Source organism: Coloeus monedula (genome assembly GCF_965178545.1).
Source record: "Coloeus monedula genome assembly, chromosome: 9".
NCBI lineage: Eukaryota > Metazoa > Chordata > Aves > Passeriformes > Corvidae > Coloeus > Coloeus monedula.
In genome coordinates, this window is record NC_138789.1 from 9,452,397 (window position 1) to 9,475,112 (window position 22,716).

The following is a 22,716-nucleotide window of genomic DNA, read 5'->3' on the forward strand; positions in this document are numbered from 1 at the left end:
TTAAAGCCAACACTGACAACCGTATTAGTTAAGTCATTAGAACAGCTTAAAGGACAGTGAGCTTAACCAGCTCAAAACCCAAACAACTTAATTAAATTTATCTATAAAAGACTAAACAAGCCTAGCTGACTTCAGGGAAGTTGTGTTTATAAAGATCTTTATTTTGCCAATGTGTTTTGCTGCAGAGACTCTTCTTTCCTCTCTACACACACCAGCTTTTCCTCCACTGGGAGTAGCTTCTTGCATCTGATAGATGCTTCTCATCTCCAAGTCTCCATCTACAACTGAGGGCCATGTTGTTCTGAAATTGGCTCAGCCTGCACACTACCTGGGTGTATCTTTCATTAATTATGCAAATCGAGCTTCTAATTCAATCTTTGCCAATTCGGACAGTACGGGTTTTCCAAACCGAGTGAGTTCAATCTATTAAATTAATTATCATTAATCATTTTGACAAGCCCAAATAAATATTTTCATTAATAAAAAAAATTTTATATGAACAATTTAAATGACTGGCAGCATTACATGGAAGCCAGACCATAACTGATACCAGAAAGGTAAGGACTAATTAATTATAAATAATGGTCTTGATTCTTCTCTGAGAAAAGTCAATTGCATATTCAGCTACTTCCCTGTAATTAAAGTCTTAATTTCTTTGAACTCAAACAACACATTTTCTGTACTGCTCGGTGAGTTTTTATATCCTGGTGCACCGTAACATTTTTTATGAAGCTTGCTGCTTGAAGGAAACTGTGTTATATCCTTATACTTACACAGATGGTGTTCACAATTACAATGGACAAAACTGGGACCTGCAATGTAGCTCTACCTTGACAGAGATATTCCTAAAATTCTGTAAGGACTGCATTTTGCTGGGGTAGTTTCCTATTAGTGACTTCATACTTACTTGAACAAAGGGCATGTTTTCTCATCTGCAGGTGCAAGTTTAGGGAGTACGTTACATTTGCTTTTTCTTTAAATCCTTGCTTGTAATTATGCTAAAAATAATTTTCTATGAAATATTTTTAAATAAATGATAACTGTAGCACATACCTTTCAACGTCAAAAGGAAAGCAGAACTTTGGGACACTGTTCAGCACTTCCTGAAAATACAAGCAAAAGAAATGAAGTTAGAGTTTTTTGAAAAGGCTTTTGAAAGGCTTGCTTTTTAAAAAAATGGCCAAAAATACTCCTAACAAATAATAAGTTCAAGAAATATATGATTGCAAAAAAATACAGCACACGTTCCTGGACTGAAATAATTGATTATTAAAAAAGAATTAAGTTTGTGCTTTGGCAGATTGCAAAGACAATGCCATAGAAACCCCAGGAGGGAAAGGCCTGGCCTGAAGGGTATTAACACCCTTCACATCCCCGCTGGGATTCCCTTCAACAAGGCCATATGGATTTTACAAGAAGCACCACACCATATGGGTAAGCCACGTCTGCTGCTACTTGTACCACAGACTAGCCACAGGGACTTCTGACAGATCCTGGCTCAAAAATACAAATGTTGTTTCAATTAAAATGCAGGCAGAGAAAAGGGAATGAAGTTGGCAGCAGAATGAATTACAGAGAGGTATAACAACTCTATACATGTTCCATAGTCAAATGCTGAAAATGATGGAAATCATCTACTGGTCCAAAGCAGAAATTTATATCATTAACCCTTTGGGTTTCACAAGCAAGCCTTGCTATTAATAAAGAAAGGGGGGGGGGGGGGGGGTGTAAAATCCACCAGATCTACATTCATACCAAAGTATGAAAGGATAATGTGACTCTTCCGTGCAGAATTTTATTTAAGAAGCTGTTTAGTGGCAAATAAAATGTGTTAATTAAAATATAAAAATGCTCTCAAACTAGTCAACGTTTTACTTAAAAAAAAAAAAATTAAGAAGTGAATTACCAGATCATTTAGCAGCAAATATTAAACAATGACTTTACAAGATCCTAGAAAATAGGTTTTATTTCCTTGCTCCCAACTGGAAAAACAAACCCTCTGTGAAATGCTTCAGCAAGAAGAGACAGTTGACATCAGTGCAGTTGGTCAAAGCTGCAGAATTCCCTTTTTGTAGCAGCCCAACAGACCTGTACTTCTGTATACACAAGCTGGCTCACAAGGTTTGTTTTCAGAAAAGAGCACGTTGATTACAAATTTCCAGGGCTGCACATGAAGGTTTAAGAAGTTGATCTAAGATGTTGGCACTCTCCAGCCTGAACACCCTGTTTGCTGCACGTCAGACACTCAACTCCCATTAAGGGAAATTACATATTTAAATTCCTACACACTACAATGACTATTTCCTTCTAACATTTGCCAGGCTCAGTGGATACTGTAAAATATAAAGAGCCCATACAAGTTAATCAGCAAGAGAGGAACAGTTTAGGAAAAAGACACTGGTGACTACAACATGCGTATGTTAGCTGCAACATTTTAACATGTGATGTGCATCAGTAAATCTTCATGCGATACAAAATCAGGAAGTCAATGTTTTTAGAATTTCTAAGTCATACAAGTGAGTTCAAGAAATCTTTAGAACTTTTACTTTGTTAGCACAGTGTATGAAAGCGACAGATGTGTTTTGGGAAAGGTTATTAACTCCATCATGAACAACAGCAGTACATATAATACTCTTCAAAAGGAACTGCTCAAGCACCATCCTGCCTGCTCTGAGTGCCCACTGCAGAAAGGTGAGAAGAGAAATATAAACAGGGCAGGTAAGTATTTGATTTTCTGCAGTCAGGAACAAGCACACACAATGATAGTAGTAACAATAATAAACTCTTACAAAAGAGAGCAAACAGAACAGGCTAATCAAAACTTCTAACTCAGAAATTTCCTAAACATTTCCAAATAGTCTCTCCCTTCAGGCTCATAAAGCTTTTTTTTCCTGTTCCAAAGAAACAGCATTTTATTCTTTTTCTAAATCTGCACCTATTCTCACACTATAGGAAGTGATTTTTCTCCTCACTACCAAGGATTTTAATTGCTGCCTGGTGAGCTTAGCACTGACTCAGAATTGGGTATGGAAATGTATTCATTTATGTTCCCCATTGTATTCTCTCAGAATAAATTATCACGCGAGGAAAAGAAAACAAAAACAAAAAAACCAAAGGTATTAGCTCAATATTTTGACTAAACAACCTGAAAATTACGAGTGTGTTTCGCAGCGTTGCCCGGCCGAGCGACAGGCCAGGGCTCCCCCAGCGCCGCGCGGCCCTCCCCAGGCAGACACGTGCGCACAACTTCTGCGGAGCAGCCCCGCTCGCTTCCCAACTGGCAGGAGCATCCCTCGGGGGACAAGTCTTTAAACCTCCGCACTCTTTAAAATTCAGCCAGCCAGCAGGTCTATAGACTGGTGTATAAACAGTATAGACACACACACACACACAAAAAAATCCTCTCTCAGCTTATGTCAGTGACAAAGCAGCTCAGCAGTTGACTGCTTCTCCCCTGACAGCATAAGCTGGGTTTACACAGATCAATAGATGGAAGTCCTACCTAGCTTCCAGGGCTCAGTTTTCTCCCTTAATTACAGGTGCTATTCAGATTTTTAAAATGGAAGAAAACAAGATGCCCCCCCAAAATGCTCCTAGACGAATTTAAAATGCAAATGATATTACACAGACATTCACATACACAGTTACTATTCGTGTACAATTACAGTTGGTACTTGCAGCAACCTCTCTATTGGATAAAATTTGAACATTGTCTCCTAATGGGTCATCAATTTTCAAGGCTCCCTAACCAGCCAGGACTTCCTCCTGAGTCAACACAAACACTCTCAGAAAGAGAATAACGTATTTGTTGGTTTTTACACTCACAACTTTATAAAATTATCTATTTATTTCTGAAGGCAAAAGGTTGTACAAGTCTTCAGAAAGCAAAATATCTTGATTCACACGTCCCATGCTTATTTCCTCCTCTGGTTCTCACAGTCTTAGTGCTTTCAGAAATGGTTCTTGTGTCATAAACAAGGTTTATACAGAGGGAAGATGATAATGACGTAAAAGAAAAAAAAATTAAGACCCCCACAAATAAAGGGTTCTCTACTTGCTTTCAAACATTGACTAAACATCTACAGGTGCATACAAAATTGTGTTTAATTGCTAAGTTAAAGGATAATTATCTCATTCCTTATGCAAACTCAAAGAGAAAGAAGAAAATCATAAAATTAGTATCATGTGAACTATGGCATGTTGCTTCCCTTGAAAAAAGCTTAAACAAAGACAAAAATGGTATTTACAAAAATATTTCCCTTATGCCTATAGCACAGCAGCAGAACCCTGTACTCTCACAGGCCCATGGTGCAATGGTTTTATTAATTCACTCTCACTCGTTGCACTGTGCAACTCCAGCCTGGCCTGGTCATGCTCACTGGCTCTACAATGAGAGGATATTACAGAAGCCTTAAAGTTAAGAACTATTTAGCATTCCTTGCTTGTTTTGATACCCACTCAGCTAATTCGGTGTATCAGCATTTTATAAAGCAATGTAATCAGTGGCAGAAATGCTTCTGAATTCATACACGCCAGCTTTCTGGGAAAAAAGGTCCTGATAACTTTGTACTCTGGAAAGAAACACGGTCAGTAGTTAACTTCCGGCACTTTCGCCTTCAGATATTCCAGATTTTCCTCTAGGTTTAAAGACAAATTATGAAGAACTCCCTGAAACTATTTAACAGAAAAATTAATACTTCATAGCAACTACTAATTGGCTTGCTAGTCATATTCACAGGGCAGTCCCACAAAAGTCCTGTGCACATTGCACCATTTCATTTGTGGTGTGACACCACAGGATGGGTATAACACAACTGGGTGACATGGGAGTCTCAGTGCCGTGTGGGTGGCAAAACAGAGCTGTAGATGTGTCCTCTAAGCTCCACCTGCTGCAACACTTCAATTCACAGAAGATAGAAAAGAAAATTTGTGCAATCGCAGCTCCCTAAAAATAGACCTGCTCTTTTCAGCTAACAATTTTCAGACTAAGTTGTGGATGGTGCTGCATTTTTTGACAGCTATTTCTATCCCAATACAGCTGCCACATAACACTTCGTATATCCCTGACAAACATGCAAAGAGGAAGGAGATTCTGGACCATGTCGCCGAAATTGTCACTAATGGATTCAAGCAAGATTAAAATTCCACTAAACTTGAGCCACGTGTACATTTCTACAAGCGTAGATTGTTTTGACCCACAAAACAAATTCCACTCCACTGCTGAGAACAAGTTTTGATCCTCACTTGGTTGGCTAACATGTAAACCACAACTGGCAAGGCCCTACAGCCTAATGACATTCAGAAGAATTGGGTTGCTCATAATGCTTAAGCACTGAGCCTTTTAGAATACTTGCTCTCCAAAAGGTGTTAGCATCTTTCAAAAGCTTATTCAGAGAAATATTTGTTGTCTAAAATGAATTTGGAGCTGAATACCTACAAAGGAGGATGAGATCACTTACAGAATTTCAGTTAATTTCTCTTGTTCCTGCTTCCTGTCTCCTCTACCTGGCCACCTTTCAGTTATGTGCCTCAGGAAAGGATGCCAGACAGGCAGCGGAAGGTTTTTGGTAGCTTAGTCTGGTGGTTTAGTGTTCTACACAGCAACAAGGGCAGAGGTAAGGGCACAGACAGATGAGGCAGCAGTGATGCCTTTTCCCGGTCTTAAAATCAAGAATCAAACACAGTTAGAAGGGGAAAAGGGATTTTACCTTGGTATTTATTTTAAGGATCTTTAGGTGCACACATTCAGGTCAAATGCGCCAAAATGCACACCACAGTGCACACCCCCAAAATATCTGCTATAACATTATAGGTCTTACTAATTAGCATATCTATCAAAAATTCCCCAATGAGAGGCTTGAATGAGCCCCCCTCCCCAAGGAACCTTCCCCTGGATGGTTCTATCTTAGTTTACAGAATGTTCTGGAGAGGACCTTGGGGTCTGGGGCACACTATCTTCTACTTACGAAGCTTCTAAAATATTTAGTCTCTTAGCTGAACAAACAAGTTCAAGAATGTAGGCAAAAGCACTAAGAATACAGAAGTTGTAAAAAAGGTATAATAGGGGTATAAAAGAAAAGGCAAAAACTCTTCATGGCATCAGCAGGACAGGAAGACTTTAGACAACAAGGTAATGGGATGAGCTTGAGATCTTAGAGAAGCAAAATCGCATCAACAAGTAACTCTCGTAGTGGTGTCAGTGGAGGCCTGAAGATCAGCTGTACTTGTGACTGAACTTGCAGATGATTGCTGCAATATCACTTAGAACCAACAGGACGTTAAATACACACAAAAAGAAATGAAAAAAGCCTTAAGGACCGGAACAGTGAAGGACCAGGGTGTGGTGCACTGCAACTGCAGATATGCTACAGGATGCTCTTGCCCTGTAGAACAGACTAAGACTGGTGTCCTACGGAGCACACCTTTTACTGCTCTTACAGCAGCTTTCAAAGGCACTTCACAAGAAGGAAAGCTAATCCTGCATGATTAATCTTACTAGCCTGCAAGACTGAGGAATAAGACTTTCTAAACAACCACAGAGCAGTTTCAAAATTCAGAGATTTCACTAAATTATAAAATGTTGGTGTCTCTATTTGTCTAATTGCTCCTGAATCTCATCATATAACCAGATAAAAATAAAGCCTATTTCAGACAGTTGTGTCCAGCACAGCATACAGGGAATCAATTAAAATAACAAGCTCAGCTACAAATAGCAGAATAAAACCAACATGAAATTCAGCACAGGCTAATTTTCCTGCTTAAAGAAAAAACCCTTCAAATTTCCTGGAATTCATAATAAAAACATAAAAATTGACAACGCTCTTCTTCCCAAAGAAAGTTCCCATTAGAATAAGTTTAGATTTAAATGTTACCATCTACCTCTACCCCTGGCAAGGCAAACAAAAACAAGATAAATATTATTTCGCCACACATCTCTAGCCTGCATGTAATATTAGTATTCCATGCAACAAAAAATAGTTTTCCCTTAGTTCCCTGACTCATGTCAGGGAGACCATTATTCCCTAGGCAATATCAGAGAGCTGGGAAAAACAGGAAACATGATCTTCCATCTCCATTCTTCAGATTACTATGTGAGCAACATTTAACTCTTAAGGTGGTAGAGTATTTACTATATTTAAAAAAATTAATTACATTTTGTAGCTAAAAAAAAAAGGAAGAAAAAGGCACCAGTGTATGGCACACAACTTTCTATTACCATGCTGTAGGGGAAAAGTAGCTATTTATTAATCAATACTTTCCATGTCTCTAACACTATCTGGAAACTCAACAGAGAAGTTCTCTTAACTAAAATTACAGGAGACATCATTTTCTGAATCCAAATATGTACGTCTCTGAAGGTCAGGTTAAAGTCCCCGAGTCATCCTACACAGATAAGGGGGCAGCAATATTTGTTTCACTCAAGACCTCTTCAGATCTGCCCCTGCTTACAACAGCAGTTGAGATGCATCTTTGGCAGCAGTGCTGAGAACCTCCTGCACATCCTGTTCAGATGCTGTTTCACCAGTGGTGACAAAATAACCACCGTAAAATAAAACACAAATTAAAATTGGTTCTTATTTATTAACCTGTTAGTTTTTTCATTCCACCTTGGAATATTCTGACAGCAAGGGACAGAACTAAGCCTATTTGAAATATATTCAACTCTACCTATTCAATCTATTGCTTTAAAGTGAAGTTGCAGTCTCAGAAATGCCTATGAAACAGTATCAAATATATCATATCTGGTCAAAAGGCCCCTATTTGCAAGATTTCCTTCTCAATCACCAAGAAAACCTATTTATAAAAGGAAAACTAACTATAAAAAAACACTACAAATAATTAATATCTGCATTTCCATGAAAAAGAAATATACTGAAAAAATCATAACATTTCAAGCACAACAAACTCTACTCCCTACGCAACTAGATACGTTTCAAATTGATTTTAACTCCAAGCATATTTTGTTCCAAATATATTCCAAATCTTTTTTCCCCCCTCACTAAGTACTGCATTAGTTACCTAAAAGACAAGTCCTGAAACAGAGAGTGTCTGTAAATAGCAAGATGCCATTCCTTGTCTACAAAGCTTTTGGTGAGCAACTGGCCTGCCCAGTAAATACCCAGTACTGGTGTACACAGAGAGGTCAGCACCAGCTCTGCAGACTGCTCCTGCTCAGGCTGGGCAGTGAAACTCTCTTGTAACACCAGGTGATGCTCTTCCAGAATCCCAGCTTCCCACTGGTTATTTCACAAGATGACTGCACAGCATACGCCAGGAAGAAATCCTGATTTCACTGGCAATTCAGAAAGTCAGAAGTAGTCAGAAAATGAAGCACCACGTGAGTTAAAGAACAATTGGGGTGCCACGCTGAGAGAAAGCATCTGTAGCAGAGCATGATTTATGCAGATAAACAAGGTGAGGCAGACCAAAAGCCAAACCTTTGTCTGGGCTCATCCAGGCCTAAATGTGCAGCCCTGTGGGATGGTGCTGGCTCCCATGGCTGGCAGCAGCAGGGGAAGTCAGGGAGGGAACTGCACCACCTTGTACAGGGTACTGAAACCAATGACGTGTGCGGTCTGAGTTTCTTGGTTACAAGAATCCACAGCCAAAAGAAAAGGAACTGAGAAAGGAAATCAGCTTCTAAGGAACCTGCTGGGATTATAATTCCTTAAATAAGATTATTTGTGATATTTTTATAAAGGAAACACTTACTTCTTGTTTTACACTCAGCATAGGTTACATTCTAAGCTTCACCATAATGCAGCTCAGTAAGAATTGCTTGCAGTAATAGTTTTTCAGTACTAAAATGAGATATTATCAAGTGTGTTGAAAAACGGAAGGAAGATGAAACAACTCCAGATGAAAGACCAAAGAGGAAAAGGGAAGAAGCAAACAAGCATAAATTTAAAGTGCTAATGTGCCCCTAGTGTTACCCGATGCAGACAGATGATTGTCCCAAAAAATAAAATAAAGTGGCCATACAACTGGGTCTCTTTTTCCCAAGAAGATATGCAATGTACATTCACTTTGCCTATGGCTGAGCCTGTCCAGACCTTCTGGCTCCCTGCTCAAAGCCTCTGGCAGCTTTATAGCCAGCAATTACTCTGCAACAATTGGAGGCTGGTGTTGCTGCATGTGAGCATCAGTCAGCCACCTCAGCACTCAGTCAATCAGCTTAGCATTGACCTCTGATACAGCACAAGCCAGCTTTGAACAGTTAAGACAAGAGGGAGGCAGCTTTCATCAGCAAGCCAGGCAGCACAAGCAGCTACGGCCAAGATTTTCAGCTGCTTCACTTTGATCCAGAAGAATGAAACGGCCCATGTTCAGGGAAGACAGTCATAAACCTAACCCAAGTATTCACAACACTTACTGAAAAATTAGTAGGAGCCCTGTTCCTACAGTAGGATGTCCCCATCAATTGAAAGAGGTCTTCTTTCTTCCAAAACTCAGTTTAAAATTCAAGAAGGGGTGCCCTGAGCGTTCAGTGGCCCAGTATGTTTTCTCTAATCATAGTCATTAGTGCCTCATGAAGGAAAAAGGGCAGAGAGAAGTGTGGACTGTACCCTCAAGAGACAGGTGATTTCTCATATGTGGATCTTTCATTATCAAGTGTACATTTATTAATGACTGCAGATAGAAACACACAAAAGCCAGAAACTCAACACCTCAGCTTAAGGAAGAAGCAGAGAGAGTCTACCAGCCAGGTAGCTCACAATGCCTTGAAAACTCATGCAGAAGTAACGAGCACCAGAAATAGTTTTATTCTGATGGATTAATGCATTTCTCTTCCTGATTACCTGCCTGGAACTGCTTCACCTTCCTTATTCCTGGTCCAAGATCCCAAACCAAGTTGCCTGGTTCCCTCCAGCTGCAGCCCACTAATCACCCTTGCATTGTTCTTGCTGCTCCTGTTCCTGATCTCATTCCCACAAAAGAAAGTCAAAAGAAAGAACAAAGTCTTGTTCTTTGCCTGGTTCCTTGATTTCATCACATGTGAATTATGCACTTTGATCCCAGACCATTTCCCTAACACAAGCAATATGTAAAAGAGTACTTTATTTAACAAAATATCAGCAAATCATTTGAAGAGACACTCCAAATACCTGTAGCAGTAACAGTGAACCAATGTACCTCAAATGCTCTCCCAGTTCTCCAGAAAACATCATCAAGAAAGGCAGAAGAGCCAAGAACCAAACACAGTATTCAGGTTACACTCAGTATTTAATAGAAAAAGAGGCTGCACTAATTAGGATATTCCTAAAAGTGCAGCAGTAAGCTTGACACACAAAAGCAACGCTGAAAGTAAAACAGAGGCAACAAATTGAAGACTGAAATGGAAGGAGGGTATTAAGCAAGCAGATGAGAAAGTATAAGGTATCCCAGAATAAGGAATTAGGGGACATTTGACTGGAATATTCTGAGGGCAGCTGAGGTCAATCAACAATGACATCACACATGACAATTTGGCAGTCTTTCTGGAAGATGTTCCAAATGATTGTCATCACTATTTCAGCCATCAGTTAATTTTTTCTTCTTTGGTTTGGCACATTGCTGTAGGCTGGAATCTGATTTGGCTTTGAAATAAGCCAAATCAGCAACAGTTATTTTCGATAGCCTGATATAGAATATCTGAAGGACAGTCAAATATTAATTCTGTACTTATTTGAGCAAACAGAAAAAACTACTTCTACAAAACGTGGTCCCCCAATATCACAGCTGTATGATTTTTAAAAATGGCTAACATATGCATACAGTCTATTAAAATGCACATAATTTATTTGACTCAAAATGAAAACATATCTAACAAGTAATTCCATTCATCTGGCCCTTTTTCACCCAGCCTTAAGATATACAAATGTGTGCCTTTTCACCAGAACACAGCAGCTGGGAATGAAAAGAAAAGCATTCAAATGATCATTTTCACATCATATTCCATCGTCTTTTCACCAGCTTCTCCCCAGCCTTTCTTTGAGTCCCATTCTGTTACAAGAGAGCTGCTTTTTAGATCAATTCATATTTCCATAATCCACTCTGCTGTTTCTCTCTCTCCTCCCCAGGGTGGACTAACCCCTGCATCCAGAACTATGGCTTACAACTGTCATTAAGACCTGTAACAATAAGAAGATAACAAAAGAGCTGGTAGAGATGAGGTTAGCCAGTACCATATGCTGATCAAGTTCAACATTTTTAACTTAAAAGCTCTATAAAACAAAACTCCCACAATTCTGAGAACAAGCATACTTCAGGTTGCCACCTGTCCTCAAAATTTCAAGGAAATTCCAAGTATAAAAGCCCAAATTCAGTATTGGGCTTTTATAATTTTTAAAATTTTAAAAATAGATGTCTCAAAGATTTTTCTGTCTCTGTTGGGATGAATTAAAAGAAAAGGTTGAGAAAGCATCTTGGAATATTCACATCTTGAATGATGTAAGGGTCTCAGTGATTCTGGGTGTTCCCAGCACGTCTGCGTGGGCAGTTGTTTCACAGAATATTTATCAGGACTGAACAGATCTTTTCTGTTCACACAGTGCAGTTAGCAACTATAAATACACCTCTGAATCTTTTCCTGCTGGTCATCTATCAGCTGGGATTTGCATAGACAAAAAGCATTGCTGCCTTACACATTCAGTATTTTTCAATAAAAACAGTATGTCTTCCAAACACAAAGAGTTAGAAAATCACTTTATCTTAACCAGATAAAGTCTCGTTGCAATGTACAAAATTGCCATGTTGCCATCATCTCAGCAGGGCTAATTGCTTTCCACAAAGATTCAAGTTTCTAAATATCCCTTAGCTAAATATAATACAATAACATTTAGACAAAAACACTACTGAAAATTAGTAATCTCATTAGATTGATTCCTCCTTTCTCATACCAATGCACCCAAATATTAATCATACTTATTAATACACAAGCAACAAAATCCCCAAAATCTTTTTAAGATTTCCTGATAAAAACAATCCCACAAAGCAAGCACCTATCTAGTTAGCATAAACATTTGAAACATGCATTTAATGCCTCATCAGAATACAAGAACAAAGCCATCTCATGCAGAAAGCTGGTGAGATGCATCCCCTAACAGCACGCCTGCAGCCTTGAAGGCAGTGTAAACAGCCTCGTACCTCCTGGGTTCCTGCTGCTCTCTTAAGAGAGCAGAGAGGAACACAGAATCTCACTGCTGGCTTCCACACACTAGTTTGACCCAGAGAACAGATTTAAGCCTGCTTCTTGAGAATACTAAAACAAACAAACAAACAAACCCAAACCCCAACTCGTGCTATTATTCACTTATTTTTAAAAAGAATGTAGTATCTTTCATGGTGACCTCGTTTATGTAAGTGCTGCCACGAACCATGCAATTAAATATTCCATCCTGAAAAAAACTGAGCCTTTGTCTCCAATCAGATGCTCATTTAAACCAGGCTTAACTTTCACTAGTTAAAACATACATTGAAAGTCAAGTGTGTGACTGTTGCTTTCTTGTGGGAAGACCAACACACTGGTACTTCAGAGGATTTACCCTTTAAACAGCTATACATGTAACTATACATCTTTATATACACAAATATTTTCACACGAACCAGGTAGATTTATATGTATACTATCAGACTTCAGTAGCTGGGTCACTACAGGATATGGAATAAGGCTCATAGCTCACAATCCAGGGGTGACTTCTGCATAATGTGATACAGTAAAACTAAAACCCAGATGTTATCTAAAATATGAGATAATAGCATAAAGAGTCTTACTGTAACTTCAGAGAAAACAGCAGAGATTCCTTACACGGGATGCCATATCCCTTACTCATTACTCATCTGCAGGGTTTGGGAAAAGCCTGACATGGGAAAGCAGATTTAGACTGCTTGTCTTAGAAAGTGAGAGAAGATAGGATGAAATCTGCAACACAACCAACAGTCTAATGCAGAGTCTCAATTCCTTCTTAACCCACATCTTCAGTTAACAACCCCAGTCATATTTATTACTGAAGTGGCTTCTGGTAAGACCATCTCCTGCCATATTAGCTGTTCGTGTCATCTTCCTGGTGAGATGTTTTTTCACCAGCAGAGAAGTTGAAGGCTGAAGATAGAAAATGTTATGTGATTAGAAGTGCAAAGAATGAGAACTATTCAATGGACACCACACACTACAGGACCACTGCAGGTAGAAATCCCTCTGGGTCAATGAGCAGTTAGATTAAAAAGCTACTGAATTCTTACACAGCTAAAAATAACATCCAATGTATCTGTAATTATTAAATTAATAAGAAATGTTAGACCTCACATGCCTCAAAGGTTAAGACAACACAGAAAGCAGCACCACCTCTTGCACAGGCACTAGCTGCTGCTGGTGCTATCAGCACCATGCTCTCCTCGTTCCTTGTGCCAACACCACTCTTCTCCCAGGAATGTTTCAACCCACTGAAGTTGGTGGGAGAGTCAGTGTTTTTATTTGCTGAACAGACATGAACAGAGCCACAGTGGAGACATCTGGACACGTGTGACATCAATAGGGCTTTGCTACTGCCTGCACTGCCATGAGGAGACAAGCCAGTGTCAGCAGATCACAGCTCTGCAGGGCAACAACCGACTTCTGCAGAAATGTGTATTTTCTTCTTCAAGTCATCAAGTACTTCAGTTTGGAAGCCAAGGTGTTGTTTTCATTTGGGTTACTTTTCTGAAGCCCTTAAAAAATACTTTCTTCTCTAAAACAACTGGATTTTTTTTCCCAGATATCATAGCATTAATATTTTCTCTACAGACTTCCATTTAAAAATGGGCTTGCAAGGCCAAAATTAAGCTCTAGTTAAACCAGTCTGAATAAAAAAAATAACAATTTCAAGATTAAAAACATACACATCTTTTATCATGGGAATTTTTGCATAAAGGTGATATTTGAACATACTACAAGACAGAGCCTCTAGAAATATACATTCAAAATACATTTTAAACAACAAAAAAATAGCCCATTAAATGGCTACAACTCATTCTTCATCCAAATTTGAGCTTGTGAGGATAATCACAGAAGACCTATATGTGCTCAAAACAGAAATCTTCACATTTTTTCTACAGAGCTGAGATTATTCACAACTTTTTCAACAAAAATGAGTCGTCAAACTCATTTTTATAGCACTAATGCCAGTAATGATGGCTCAAACAGATTAATTCTTCTGGCGCTTGAGGTATTTTTTAATAAACATTTTCTTTGAAATGGTAGTGTGGCTCTCTGTATTGTGAATTCTAACCAGCATGAGCTCATTTTTCCATTGATAGTTTTGAGAGTTACTAAAAATGGAATTATTCCCACCTCAAAAAATAAAATAAAATGAAAAAAGAAAAAAGGGACAAAACCACTTTCTGAAGCACTCCTGGCAAAGAGAAGTATTTTTCATTTTCCGCCTTGAAGCGTTACTTTTTTTCTTTCCCCATTCTGTTTTCCTCTTTTCCTTATTCTGGCATCTGAGGAATTACCAGAGACAAAATAAGTGGTTTCCCTGCAGTCTTGGCAGATAAGGAAATCAACAATGAATCTTTCAAATTCTTTTCTGGTACCAAAACCGCGCCTTAATATTTCCTTTACTTGACAGACTGCAACTGAGTGATTATGACAAATCCCAAGTCTTGTCTTCCTCCTGATCAACTGTAGTTTCTACATCCCATCCACAACAGATGGGATGTTTTGCAAAACAGGAATTTGGAAAGTCAATATTTAAGAAAAAAGTACACTAGAAGAATATCGACCAGCATCGAAGAAAACGGCAGGGCACAAGAAAAAACAGGGATTAAGAGATGAGTAAACACTGGGAAGTTCAGACATACTTAGAGGACAAATGTGAGAAAGAGGAAGAAAATGTCAAAATGGCTCAGACAAGTTTTCTTTGCATTATGAAAGCAACAAAAAGGTGACATGATAAACTGTAGAAAAATTCAGGAAGAGAGGAAAATATTTTGCCCACTGTTATCACATCACTGTGCAAACAGACAGCCCTTCAATTTTAGGAAAGATGATTCTTTGGGATACATCCAAAAACTAACTCACACATTTTACATTTAAAATATAAATGACTGAAGAACAGGACAGAGAATATTCTTTTTCTTTTTTTTTTTCTGAGCATTCTCCCCACAAACTTTTATGGAAATTAGCCTTGATAGTTTTAGTGAGTTCTTGGTTCTTAAAGAAATTAAATCTGGTGGATACTCAGGTCTCCAATCCAAACCTACCCAGTTCAACATCCACACACACATGTGCAAAGAAGGCTTCTGCTGATTTCACTTCATGACTTGGCTCAGGGGTTTGCTTTAGAAGCTGCTATATATTCCGTTCAAATCCAGGGGTTCTAACAGGAGAATTTCCCTTGCAAGGAGAAGGATTAAAATATCCTGTTTTCCAGAGACACAAGCAATTTACCTGAAATGCCAGATTCCCTACACAGCTGAGACACAATGTGCAGGCATAGGTTTTTCGGAGCCCAAAGGCAGAGAGCTGCCTGAGGCCTCTGGTTTTTATAGATTAGGTATGTCTATTGCATCTTTGTATGATTCCCTTCCAGTCTTTAGTGGGCTTCATCTTCTAATCATTTTTCTACACCAGCTGTTCTTTGAATAACCTTCGACTTGCTGAATAAGCTCCCATTTTTCTTCATACATAATTTGTCTTTTCTTTTTTTTTTTTCTTCTTTTTTTTTTTTTTAAGATCAAGTCTTTCTTGGGGAAAAAACAAAAAAAGAACAAAACAAACTAGAAAAAAAGAATTTAAATGACAATGAAGATGATCATTCTGCAGCCAGGATAATTATCAAAACTTGCTGAATGCCTAGCTGAGAACGTGTAACAGCACGCTTTGCTCATTTGTCACTGTTTTACAGGCTGCACATTTCTGACTGATGCTATTCCCTAACCAGACATCCTACCTTCTATGTTTGTATATTTATTCCTTTCATCATGAATCACCTTATAGCTGTCTTTATAGAATCTTGTATTACTGACTTTAAAAAAAAAAAAAAAAATCAGCAATTTATCAACATCTACTGTACAACAACATTTCCAGATCATCCACTGTGGTGATACTACCAACGAAAAATATGTTTGCCTCAGTATTAGTATAAAAACAAGAGGCAAAAAAGCCATTGAGACAGAGATATTTATTCTATTTAGTAGTTTTATGTATTTTCTTTTAGTAAAATAAAAATCCATGCAAGAAACTCTTGTTAAAAGTTGCTGAAATAATAAAATTCAGTACTTTCATTAAGGTTTAATAGTAATAACTTTCATAAAATAGTCATGGGGCAAAAAACCCAACACACTAATTAATAGCTTGCTGTCACTACAAACAGTGAAATAATCCATCAGTCCTGTATGTATAAACTTTCCTTTGAGGATTAATTATAGATAGAACATAGGATTTTCATGCTTCCAGAATCAGTAACTTAAGATCAGTCTCTTATAAGGGTCTGAGGATTTTTTTTTCCCCAAGCAAGTAACTAGGGTATCTCTAAAATATTATTAACTAACTATCTAAAATCTTGCATTGGAAAGGATTAAAGAAATGGAATGCACACATTCTGACATTAAAAGGACATACATGGGCAGCTCTTCAACTTTTTTGTTCTGGTGGTTTTTATAACATCAGTGTTTGGCAAAGTTTTACTGATAATTTTTTCCACATTTTCGATACCACAACAGATAAAAACCCAACATGTCCAACAGGACCACCTGATAAAATACTCTATATCAAAAAAAAGGTGATACAGAGAATTAGCACGACATTCCATGCTCTACAACTGCTGTTGCATATTCCTGTCACAAAGGCAATCTAATCACCAAGCCACCAGTTGGGTGAAGGCTTCCACCCCACCATCATTAGCATCTGCCTCTCCACAGCTGAATAGAAGAGCTTTTTTTATTATTATTCTAACATAAAAAAAAGTTCAATCTCATGTTTCCAACCTGGTCTCCAAAGTCCTCCGGGAACTTCCACAGTACCACTGGATCTGTAAATAATTGACAGACAGCATTAATCAGAGGCAAAGGAACAGAGTATTACAGTCAGAGTACATTAATATTAAAGAGAGGGTCAGCTTAGCGTCAAGCTTTGAGGCAAGTGCAAAAATGTATCTAAAAACCAAGGAAGATACTGGATTATTAAAAAGACTTATTTCATATTTATGAAACTGTATGTTTATTGTTCTACATATGGCAGCAGGTTATAAATGTACTGAACTATTTTCATATTCTTTTTTTTTCTGGAATACGTAATTTTTTAAGCACATTTAATTTTCACAGTTTAATTCAATTAAGAAGTAAGAGATATAAAACCTCTTTCCATCCCAGGAAAAAAGAACATAAAATTATAAGGGAAAAAAAAGGCCTTTACAAAAGTACAGAAAAACATCCTTTGTGATTTTAAAAATAGTACTAATGTAACCAGGATTCTTAAGGAGGAGCTCAGAAGAGCTAGTTAGTTTCAGTATTTTCTGTTCAGAGCCACTTAAAGCCAGCATTTCAATAATACCTCGAAGTTTTCATTAACCTCTTGTAAACTGCTAATTTTAAAAATAATCACTGTTACTTAGGCTACATATTAGTCTACACTTAATATTGCTTTGAAAGCCTCTAAAACAACAACCTGAGCCATAACCTTTCAACAAAAACACAAATTATGCTCTTCATCCTCCCTCCCCCAGCTTTTAATCGCCTTTGACACAAAACCTTCCGGAGGTGCTACGGTTACACGGCCACAAACGCCCACGAAGCCTCACAGGCTTCTAAAGAACAGATTAGCAGCCGTGTTTGTCCACCTGCTAACAGCGAATTATCCATCTTCCTGCAAGGGAGACCCAGGTCAGGCCAGACCCACCACTGACCACGCAGCCAACAGCAGCTCGGGGTGCCAAGGGCAGGAAAATGAAGGAGAAACACAACAGTAAGTGCCAGGAGACACGGCCTGATGGGAACTGCCAGATACTGTCTACCTCAGGAGCTGCTGGATTCCTGTCTTCCAAGGAGCCAGTATCTGGGAAACTATTCAGATTTCCACTTCAGGCTCTAGCACCAGCACTGTGTAGCAACTCAAATTTCCTTCTCGCTGTTAGCTTTGACATCAGAACCACAGCGTTCTCCACTTTTGGCAAAGTACGGACGGTTCAGCTCTTCTTCATGGTCCCACATGTTTGCTGCTGTAAACTGGAGATTTAATGAGGAGGGAAATGCCACTGATGGTGCTGTCATTCCCAGCTGCTGATCTGAAATCCTACTATTCAGCACGGAGCTGTTGCACGCGTGTGTTTGCCGCTGGCCCAACCACCAGGAGCTGGAGAATGGAGTCAGCATTTCTCCTTCACTCCAGAACAGATGTCAAGCCAACAGTGGAACATGCATTCCAAACGTGTTACAAAATTCAACCTGTCAACCAACTCAATGCAATTTAGAGCTAATTTGTATCTAATTCAAATTTAAGTAAGATTTTCAATAAAAATGGAGGCATTTGATTCTACTTGTTGGATTCTACTTCTTTTTTCTCCTAAGAACATCCAGGAAGGGTTCTGCAGCTATTATTTAATAAAATGTATGTATTTTGCACAAGGAATCTTCCTCCATCTACTATACGGAGCAAGAACTTTTGAAGGTGGATATGAAACAAGAGGTAAGAGGCTACGTCTCTAAAAATATGACAGCAAATAAATACAGGTACTTACAACAGAGACCTTTTTTTCCCCCATTTATTTTGTGCATATTTAAATTGCAAACATCTCTATAATGACCAGGTACAAGAGGAGTTTGACTATCCTGTAAGGGAGCTCGTTTTTTATTCCAAATTAGTATCATGAAAAAGAAAACAATTACATATCAACAGCTATCCCTGATAAATCCAAGGAGTCACAAGCATGGTAACATATCAAAAAATTGATGTTAAGTGATTCATAAATTACTTGCTAAAAAGCATTGAAAATTTGCAGAATCCAAAAAATACTTTAACAGAGCTTGTAAATCCAATGCCATATGTCCATGAACATTTCAGGCATAAACTTCTCTTCAAAAGAGCAATCCCACTGCACTCCCACTACCAGGTACTTGTTGGTGAAGCTGTAGCACTGTCTGTCTCCTGCTGGTACAGACTTTCACAGCTACACTGAGCCAGATGAGGGAACTGACCGAGATCAAACCAACTGTCTGAAACTTTTCAGGTCAGCGTTAACTAGATCAGTTCCCCAAAACCATTTGGTTTATGCCAGAAAAAAAGGAACAAAAACTGGGGAATAGGGAATTGTGGTAAGAAGAAAGCAGGACTGCTTCGTGCGGCAGCATTCCAGCCTCAAGCATTTGCTACAGCTCATGCAATACAAGCTGGTTACCAGCTGCGTCTAGTTCCGTTTCTTATCACCCATTTCTTGTTCACAACTTCCCAAGTCTTGCAGTACCATTTAAAGTTGCTTCTACTGCAAAACCTAAGCGCTATGGCCTGCGAGGAGGCTCTGCAGTGAGGCCGGGCTGCCGGAGCATCGCCAGCCAGGAGCTTGGCAACATCACCTTTTCCCAGCAATGAAGCCAGGCAGATGATTTTGGCAGATGTGAAGCACAGTTACATGAGAAACATTGAGTATAGCGAATGCTTTAGCAACACAGTAACAAAATTACTGGGGTTTCTGAAATCGGACAGAAACGTAATTTCTTTCCTTCACTGTCCTTAGTGCAAATGTAACTGCCAGGCTTCAAAATAGGAAGCAGATCGCAATAGCAAAACCTCCAGGTGTTGTTTTAAAGGTCACGGTCATGAGCAAAGTACAATCTCAGAATTAAGCAAAACTCTGGGTTTGGGGTCAAAACATGGGTAAAATTTACACCTCAGCGAAGTGCCAAATGAAGCTGAACAGCATTTCACAAGGCCACCCTTTATCTACAGGCAACAAGATCAACAGCTCTAATAAGTTCTTTTGGTGCCCTGATATCCTAACAGCTAAAAAACCCTACAGCCTTAATGTAGGGTCCTGCTCAGCTTGCCATCTTCACTTCATACTAAGGCTCTCTCATACCACTCCAGTCTCACTTGAAATGGTAAAAACAAATCTAAAGTAAATTCCAGTTCACTTAACTATAGGTACAACAATATTTACTTTCATACCATGAAAGGATGTTTATATCATGAGAGAATAATTAAATTCATGTGATCTAAACAGGAAAAATAATGATTTTAATACTCCATCATGAAAACAAAAAAGAGCCAACATTTTAAAAAATATTCCTAACTCAATCCAAGCAAAACAATTGGTGCTACACTCAGCAAAAATTACACGCCTTCAAGACGTGTCCAACTGCTTTGAGCTGGGTTTTGCAGCTGTTATTACTGGCCTTTAACTGGTTATTTTAGTAGGTACTTGCCATACATTTATTAAGTAAGAAAATCTAATGTGACTCGTGCTTCAAAAAGAAAAGTTCCTATATTCTTTTTATGCCTTTACTCTCTGAAACCAAACCCTAACACCTATAAAAAGCCTCAGGATTTTATTATAATTATCCAAGTCTGGGATTGGGCTTTTTTTCAAAAGATTATGTTGGTTTCTGCTTTTGGAGCTAGGCTCAGGCAGCATCTGAAACATCTTTGTGGCAACTTCTCAAAAGTGCTGCAAAGGAAGAAACAAAAGGGTACTGATTTAGAAATAAAAAGAGAAAGTATAATCCAATTCTGCAACTTTATGCACTCTATCTTCAGGTTTACAAAGACTGAATTTTCTTTTCCTTGAGGATTACTTTCCAGATACCCCATCTGATCTGGCAATGTTAGGTCAATTTTATGCTGATTTTATGGATGAGAGGATGAGAATCGTTCAGAAATAGCTGTTGTTATCATCAGCTGAGAAACTACTAAATTTCTCCTCATTTTCTTTTGCTAACAGACTTTTCAGGATAAATGGTTTACACCAATTCTAAGTAAAGGTAGCAGTAAGAGGAAATTCTCAAGTGCACACATAAAATAATTTGTGTGTTACATGTATAAATCTAGATACTATTGCATGTGTAAATGGATATTTCCACGTACAGACACTGCTTTTTCCTATGCCTACCACGTCCAGGATGTAAATCTCAACACCTGCCAGTAACACATGAAAATTCTTTTGCTAAATATCCTGCAACATTGGAAAGGACATCTCCCTTGGAACAAGTCAGACAAGAGACAATCATGGAAAGGTTTGATGAGGTACCAAAAGAGTGCAGTATAATTACAAAGAGGGAAGCGAGTCACATGCAATGCTTAAAAAAGTAGTACTCAAGATGTTGTAATCTAGAACTGCTCCAGAAGACAAATGCAGGCAAGTGTGACACACACTAAGACAAGAGGAAAACATATGCATATCCTCAAGGTAATTCCTCTCCAAAAATCTATTCTTGTAGAGGCAAGGTCATAAAGCACATCATCCGTACTTTTAGGAAAACAACTGCTAAAACAGTTTAGCTTCTGTAACAAATCTGAGAAAATACAAAGGTACTATTTCTCATGACAGAGTAGATTAGAGAAGCAGTGCATTCTAAACTATGGAGGAAAAAAAAAAAAAAGAGAAATCTTTCTGAGGCACAACTTTCCCAAAATCTAACAAGTTAAATATACTCTAAAAATACTCTTCATAATCATCGAGCTTGCAGATTATAAATGCCACCCAAAAATACAACAGGATAAGGTAATTAGCACACACTCAATTTGGTAATGGAACAGAAATTACAAACGCATGCTGAGAAACATCATCTCGGGTAATTCTCTTGATAGCAACAGAGAATATTTCAGACACAAAAGCACAGCCAAGGTAAAATGAAACAGATTAATTAAGTAGTCCAATATTCTGGAGAGAGAAGGAATCTTCATCCCTGTTGGCTGTACTTAACAGAACAGACAAGAAGACTGCCAAGCAGTGGTGGTCATGCCTTCGGACAGAGGAACGGACTAGATGACTGCTCAGTATCCCTCCAGTTGTATTTTCTCTGATGCTATACAGATATTCATTGGAAAAAAGCTGTCAGTGCAGAGGGGAAAGAAGAGACTGGGGCCAGGAGTTAAGGGGGTGGGAAAGATATATAGTGAGGAAAAGAAAGGCAGCAAAGCAAAGCTTATTGCAGACTGTTCTTCTTTCATGTCTGGAAAAAACAAGAAGTGCCACATTCTTTTCCTTAGGTGAACATGTGAATGTAATTAATAAAGCTGAAATTATCTATCATTATCTCAGGGAACAGCTTTATAAATGCACATTTAAGAAATAAGCAGAATGGATTTTTTCAGAGCAAGTAGTTTTTAGCAATAAAAATTAGTTCTCCAAACCAAGTTTATGATACTGCTATTGTTCAAAAACAAAGACCTCTTACATACTTAAGATAATTTTCCAGAAACACTCAACAGTAATTTTAGTGATGCCTTTGTATCAATATAGTATTTAATACTCAACCAAATCACTACAACAGTGATTCAGAAACAAAATAAGAGATGAACCACAACGTGCAACCCAAGGGTTTTTACAGATGAAATCATCTAATGAAAAAACCAGCATTCACATTAAAAAATTACTTCTTGCAAAAAAAGACTTCTGTATATCATATTAAAATCCACCTGTAAACAGTTTCATACATGAAGTACCAGAGATGGAGTAGAATGGGAGGCCCTGCTGCCAGAAGAGCTGGGTGCAACAGTGGTCTTCAGCTCCCTGGTTTGGGGGATCAAAGTGGAGTGCCAGCCAG

The 22,716-nt window shown here is 38.4% G+C and overlaps 1 protein-coding gene across 3 annotated transcripts in view; it reads right to left on the bottom strand.

Annotated features, from left to right (window-relative positions):
- DENND1B (DENN domain containing 1B) overlaps positions 1 to 22,716 on the bottom strand; it is a 153,705-nt gene that overhangs the window by 96,096 nt on the left and 34,893 nt on the right. For 2 of the 3 annotated variants that reach the window (XM_082287104.1, XM_082287103.1), the window contains exons 3-4: positions 16,948 to 16,991; positions 1,054 to 1,103 (exon numbers count right to left, since the gene is read on the bottom strand). In XM_082287104.1, the coding sequence (XP_082143230.1) occupies positions 1,054 to 1,103; positions 16,948 to 16,991 (94 nt within the window). The remainder of the gene's footprint in view (positions 1 to 1,053; positions 1,104 to 16,947; positions 16,992 to 22,716) is intronic. The other variant, XM_082287105.1, reaches the window with a different exon arrangement.